This window comes from Myotis davidii, unplaced genomic scaffold, assembly GCF_000327345.1.
Source record: "Myotis davidii unplaced genomic scaffold, ASM32734v1 scaffold473, whole genome shotgun sequence".
Classification (NCBI taxonomy): domain Eukaryota; kingdom Metazoa; phylum Chordata; class Mammalia; order Chiroptera; family Vespertilionidae; genus Myotis; species Myotis davidii.
The window spans coordinates 4,703,346-4,710,445 of record NW_006284843.1 but is presented as its reverse complement, the minus strand read 5'-3'; the positions used below and the strand labels follow the sequence as shown (position 1 = coordinate 4,710,445).

At 34.3% G+C, this 7,100-nt stretch overlaps 1 protein-coding gene and 1 long non-coding RNA gene across 2 annotated transcripts in view; both read right to left on the bottom strand.

The window, feature by feature from the left end:
- Positions 1–792: 792 nt before the first annotated feature.
- The window catches only part of LOC107181729, a 21,030-nt gene continuing 14,722 nt past the window's right edge, over positions 793–7,100 (bottom strand). The window contains exon 4 of the long non-coding RNA XR_001512434.1: positions 793–804. This is a non-coding gene — a long non-coding RNA (uncharacterized LOC107181729). The remainder of the gene's footprint in view (positions 805–7,100) is intronic.
- On the bottom strand, positions 6,243–6,761 carry LOC102753726 (CDKN2AIP N-terminal-like protein). The gene is given in 2 exon segments (XM_015558329.1): positions 6,243–6,665; positions 6,668–6,761. Coding segments are annotated over 2 exon segments (348 nt in total). The 5' UTR covers positions 6,735–6,761; the 3' UTR covers positions 6,243–6,384.

Here is a 7,100-nt window from a genome sequence, read left to right as displayed (position 1 = left end):
TTACAGCATTGCCCACAGCTGCCGGAGAGAAGCAAGGCTCTCTGCACATCTTGCACTGAGCACACTTGAGTTTGTGTATTAGGTTGCCTTCAAATGTTTCAATTCGATAGTATAAAGGATTTTGGAGAGTTAAAAGAAAATAAATTTAAAAAATAAGTTCAAGTGACTGAGAAACACAGCTGAATAAAGTGAGCTATAGCTGGAGTTCTGTACCTGTTGAAATTACTGTCAGGGTTTAATGGACTGATGGACTGACACTATGAATAGCTTTCATGGTAAAAAAACAAAAAAACAAAAACAAAAACACAAAAAACAATTTGGTCAGGAGTTTAACAAGCTCAGTGAGAGTCTTATATGTCTGAAAAAACACAGAGAACATCTGGATGTTACAACGACATTTCAAGGGTTGTTCCGGATGTTATGTGAAAAATCCAGCAGCCAAAAGTATCAACTTAAACAGATAATTATAGGAAGTATTGACGGTGTTGACCTAATATTCTCTCCAATTTAAAGTTCAGATAATATGCATGCTTTTATTTTTTGCAAAGTATCTATAGATTCCTTCCCCTAAATTCTCCAGTCCAGAAGCTTTCTTACAATGATGACAAAAATAATTTAAAAAGTAGTCAAAACAATATGACATTTCATATCTTCTTGGTAGTTTATATTTAAATACAGTGGTCACTGAAATAACCATCTGTTGTTTTTTTTAAAAATAATGCCATTAAACATGAAATTATGAAGCAAGATACCAAAGGTGAAAAACATATGCCATTAGTGAAATTAGTAACTTCTTACTGAAAACTAGAAAATTCATTTTTAGCACAATTATAAAATGCATTTGGAGAAACCATCTGTATTTACACTACTTAGTTGGAAAATTGAATAAGATAAAGAAAAGTAATGTTTCCTCTTTCTATCCGCACTATCACCTTTGCTTCTCTGAATTGGCTGTTGGGTTTACATCTCATTAACCGACCCGCAGAATCATTAGGGCTAGAGGGCTAATAGATCCTTCTCTGCCTCACAATACCTAGTAAAGCAGTGGACACACCTTTATGTGGTGTAACTTCCAATTAATTTGTTTAAGGTCAGACTGTCACATTGTCAGCAGTGGTATTGTCAGGTCTATCTGCTTCTGAGTATGTGTCCAAAAGACCTGTGTCTGAGCTTCTCCCAAGTTTGGAGTAGACTATACTTGCCCTCATTCTTTCAGAAGATAAATCTGGAAGTATTTTACAATATTAACATATCATATGCAGCACTAATATAAGTATGTAATATAATATATTTAATACCAAGTTCCTCTATTTTATAGCCTAGAGGATTTAATAGCAACTCAGCAATATTGATTTTTGTATAGATCATTTCTTTAATTTAAGAAAAATAGAAAAAAATTACTACTCTTGTTATATGTCTATTCATAGAATATTTGGTGTATGTTAGTTAACAAGGTATAGTTATGTGTCTTCTATGAAACTATGTAATGGTAAGAGGTAAAATAATGAAGCTGACATCTCATATGCACATGATTGACTATTCAAGCTGAGTAACTTGAAAGATACCCTTCCTAACTGCCAATCTTTGCAAATACAGTGCCAAATAACTGTCTAATTTCTTGAAAAATAATATTGCAAAAGCATATTTAGAAATCACTTACAAAGAATGCATTACAAAGACGTAAAATAATGAACAATATCTAAATGATAAGCTGTTTTCAAAAAGTTTGTGCTTACTCAAAAAGCAACACCAATGGTCAAAATGTACAGATTCTGGAATGCAGTCAAAATTTTATGGTGAATAGCTATTTACCTATTTACTTGCAAATAACTAAAATCTTCTCATTAAAACATGTCTTCTGCTAAGTGACAACATGTTTGTGATAATCAACAACAACCAAGCACTATATATGTAAATATATCCCTTGTATCATCTCAATCATGAAAACTATACAGAGTGATTTTAAAAATACAAGTACAGAATTTTTGTCCAACCTTCAAATGATTTTTAAAGAAATTTCCTCTTCCCATATGAAGACAGGAGAGAACACTGGCACCTATTCAAATTTCCTAGAAATTATAATTGCAGCATTTTTTAAAGGCATCAGTATACTGGTATACACATAAAGCAGGCTGTTTTCACCCAATGAACAGAATGTTTTGCTTTAGCTTCAGTTATATAAAAATACATGTTAGACAAGCATATGTTATCGTTCTTATTAAATTTTCCTTGAAAAACTAAAACAAAAAAAAAACACCATCAGAGCATTTCAAAATAAGAAAAAAACAAACAAATGAAAATTTGATGCCTGAAAAATATGGCAATTGAAATTAAGAATAATATAGAGTTGTTTATAAAAGATTAAACAGAGATTGAAAAGAAAATCAGAATTAAAGATTAGGAAAAATAATATTCAGAATGTAATACAGAGAGACATTAGGATGGAAAATAAAGCAAATACTATAACAGAAACAAAAGTATTTTTCAAAAATATCCTTTAGCAGAATATTAATATTTAAGATATAATGTTTATCAAGAATAAAGCAAACTGATTAGTATTTTCAGAATGATAAAAGTCAATTGATCTTTGTTTTCTTTCCTTTTAAAGTAATATAAAAGTAAAGACTTAACCCATTTTAATTGCAAGAACACTTTATAGCAAAATGTGCTTTTGAATATTTCCCAGGCATTATTATAGTGAAAAATATCTAGTTGCTTTTGCTATTTGCTATGAAAATCTCAGCTTAAAAATTGTAAGAACCAAAATAATTTTAAAGTTATATCTGGTCATTCTAAATAATAAATTTTAACTGAATATATTTAATAGATAAAAATATAAGAACTAGAACAATATATTTGGTCTACAAGGAAAAGGCTGGTTCTGAGGTCTTTAGAAAATATTTATTGAATGAATGAATAAATAAAGAATTAATTTTGATGATAAAAAAATCTGTTAAATTCTCTATTTTGAGAATCTACAAAAAGTTATTGGTTTATTATTACTACTTTTTAGCTTAGAAATAAAGTTACCAGAAAATCATAAAAACAATAGAAAACAGTTTAATTGCTTTATATTGGTAAATGCAGGGAAGTACTTGACAGCATACATTAGAGAAATAACTTACATTTCATATTTCTTAATGCTTGATTGCAACTTACACTAGGAAAAGTTCAATAAAGTGTTATAGTTATTGAAAAAAATAATAAAATAATTTTCAAATTAACTGCTAGAGTCAGGATGCCCTGACTTCAGATAGTTATTTCTCAGTCCTAAGGGGAGTATTCATATAATTGTTCTGGAATGAATAATAATCTATAATAATAAAAGTGTAATATGCTATTTAGACAGGACGTCCTTCCTTACTTCCAAACAAAGCTGTGGCAGTGGGCGGGGACCGAGGCAGAGGCGGCAGAGGCCTGTGGCCGCGTGTGGCAGCGGCAGGGGCCAAGGCCCTTGCACGAATTTTGTGCATCGGGCCTCTAGTCCTTTCATATTTATCTTTTGGATCTCTTCCTTTTAAAATATGAAAGTAAAATGTGAAAAAATTTAAAATAGGACAGGGCTCGGTAACTTTTAGCTATACCGTTCAAAATGTATAAATGCCGGTTGAAAACATTTTCTCTCTTTTCTTTTTCCATATAATGTTTTACTTAATGTAGGGACTTTAAAATAATCCTTTAATAGAGGAAATACAAGTGGCAGATTACACATATACAGAATGAATAAATGATTTTAAGACAGGTAATTTTGTTTTCTCTGACATTTAACAATTAGCTTTCCATTATTAAAATATATTAGTGATTTTAAAAAATACTTTATCTATTCTTATGATATTATTTATTAAAATTTTTGCTATAAGTCCAGGTGTTAAAAATTGAATAATGAAGGTTTAAAAATGCATAATCTCTGTACCATACAAAAATCTGCTTCATAGCATTTCAAGTGATCTACAAAATAGAAATAAATAACAAAGTTTTTTCCTGGAGGTTAGCATAAAGCATTCTAGATATCTAAGGAGAGCAGGTCCAAGAAGAGAAAGAACCCTTCTACTTCCCCATCAAATCCGTCCAGACCTTGGAGGAAGAGCAATGTCAGAAGCATTCTACAGCTGCCCCTGACTTAGTGCATTGGGCTTTCGGTTTTTCATTTTTCCCCCAACTGCACAGAGTTGATGTTTACTTACAAGCTGTTTTTTTCCCCTAATAAATCTGACTTTTGACTGACAGCCGGTTTATTCAGTATCTGAACTTGAATGGCATTGAACGCTTCAGATACTCCTTTCTCTTTTCCAGGTCTCTTCTCAGAAGACGACAAGAAATCTCTGACTGTTGATTCTGAGGGAAGTGATTTCTATGCACATGTGATTTTTACTCATTGAAATGCATGACAAATGTTGAATAAATAATATCTACAGATACAATGTGTGTGTTTGTTCAATGTAAATAACACTCTGAAACCTCTAATATCCTTATGGTTCTTGAGCATGTTTATGTACAAATGAAGCATACTCAGTCAATCCCAGGAAACTGTTTATTTAACCTCAAAAGTTTCACTGCAGCCAGTAAAAGCAAGATAATTCACCATAAATAGTGAATTTCCATTCTGACACTTCTTTTCATTCTGCGGTATTAAACTTTCCTTTTCCATTTTACTTTTTAAAGTTGAGTTACAGAAAGGTTTGCACATTTAAAATTCCCCACAGACAAAAGCTCTGAAATAGCCACAATACAATAAGCAGGAAGTTTAACCATTCATACTTCCTTATAGTGCAGGTAAGCCATCAAGTAGAAGATTAGAATTTAATGACAGATCTGAATCTGTTTATTGGGCTTTAGAGCAATGGTACTTTAAGTTGGGATATTTTTTCAGTGCATTTTATGCAGAAATACCTCTGGGAATCACATAATTCAACAAGGAGTGAAAACCGGAACCTAGGTTAATATGAAATTTTCTGTGGACTTTGTGCATTTCTCAGAGCACGTAGCGTTGTGAATCTTCACGCAGGACATTTTTGGACATGTTGTTCACCAAACTTATTGAAAGAAGAACTACCATTTGAAAGCAGAATCAGTGAGGACTATTATTCATCTGAACATACTTTCTGAAATGGTGGACTAGGAATGCTATAAAAGGATTTCACGTTAGTCCTTATATTCCTTATATGTCTCACTTCTGAATATTACCACCCTTTCTCTAAGTGTCAATTACTTGACTGGCATCATGGATACTTTATCAGTGAATGGATCTGTGAGATGTCATGCTTATATTTTGCACCTTTTAAAAAGTATCTCATATTTCTCAATGGATGATTAGAAAGGATAGTGTGTAAACACCCTTTTTATAGACTAAATTGTATCCCCCCAAAATCCATATATTGAAGCCCTACCTCCCAATGTGGCCGTTGAGAAGATAAATAAGGTTAAATGAGGGCATGAGGTTGGGCTGCAATTCAATAGGTCCCCATAAGAAGAGGAAGGGGCACCAGAGTGCACCCACACTGAGAAAAAGCCAATGAGGACACAGCAAAAAGGTGACTGCCTGCAAGCCATGAGGAGCGTTTCCCCAGAAACCAACCCTGCCAGCATCTTGATCTTGGACTTCCAGCTTCCGGAACTGTCAGAAAGTAAATTTCTGTTGTTTAAGCCACACAGTCTGTGGTTTTCGTTACAGTAGCCCCGGCAGACTAATACAGCTCCCAAATTAAAAGCAAGGCACATGGAAACACTTTTGTTTCTCTGAATTTGTTTTTAACTTTTCCTCTATCATCGCTCAATATCCAATGAGACTAAATGATAGAAACCTGTGTCCAAGTGCAACACAGAAATTGAGATGCTCTTATGGGAGAAAGGGAGATAAAAGTTTTACTCTACTAGATCCCTTTAATTTTCTTAATAATGTTAATACCAAAAATCTTTGGGGTGGCAGTACTGCTTTGTTCTTACTTTTAAAAACAGTTGTTAGTTACATAGCTACCAGTGCTTTTAAAAACATCTTGAAAAGAAAAGAAAAATCATTTACTCAATAGCTTTTCCATTTCAATAACTTTTTTTTTTCACTCTTAAGGGTACATTGTTGAGAAATCCAAATAAAATCCATTACCTGCCATTATTGCATTAACATTAAAAAATATGCATTTTAATAAAAAGTTTGATATTCAAAAACAAAATTAAAAGGCATGACTTACAAATACATAAATATCCATGCATACTTTTACAATGATAGCTACTGGAAGAATGAGACCTTTTAAAACGCCACTTTCATTCCAACTGACTCTTTCCTACAGGTTGGTAATACCAGGAGTCGTAAGAGAGCTTCTGTGGTCAAAGTCACATTCCCCCTTTCTAGCCTGTAGCTGATAATGAAAATGTGATGGATCTTCCAGCTTAGCTTGGATGCTTTCTCATTAACTCATTTCTGGTAGTAAACTGTGGCAGTTCTTCCCCTTCAACCCCATCAGCCATTTCCACCACCTTATCTAAAAGGTCTTTGTTATAACTGCAACCCAGGAAGAGGTGGTTGGCCCAGACCCTGGAGAGGGACAGCAGCTGGTCCAGATGGCTGGGGCCCTCAGGCGGGTCGCGGTAGTCGGGCAGGTGGTACAGGACGAATTGCATACGGGCCTTCCATTGCTTCCCGCTCTCGGAGTAGGAGAGGAACTGTTCGGGAAGTCAGTGGCCTGCGGTACCCCAGAAACCAGCTCCCCCAACGCTGCGGCGGCATCACCACCCACCATGGGGCCCTCTGCCGAGGGAAAGACCCACCCGCCTTCAGGAACATCTTTAACATCAATCCATTCTGATAAAGTTTAAATCATGACTCCATTCAGTCCTTGGTAAAGATAATCAGCAAAAGTCCACTGTATTGCATTAAGTCAATCAGCTCTCCAGATGAATCATTTCCACAAATGCAAAGCACCATAACTCTTCCTTTACACTTCTTTTTTAAAAATTAAATCTTTATTATTCAGATTATTACAGTTGTTCCTCTTTTTCCCTCCATAGCTCCCCTCCACCCAGTTCCCACCCCACCCTCTGCCCTTACCCCTCCCCCACCACTGTCCTCATCCATACGTGTACGATTTTTGTCCAGTGTCTTCCCA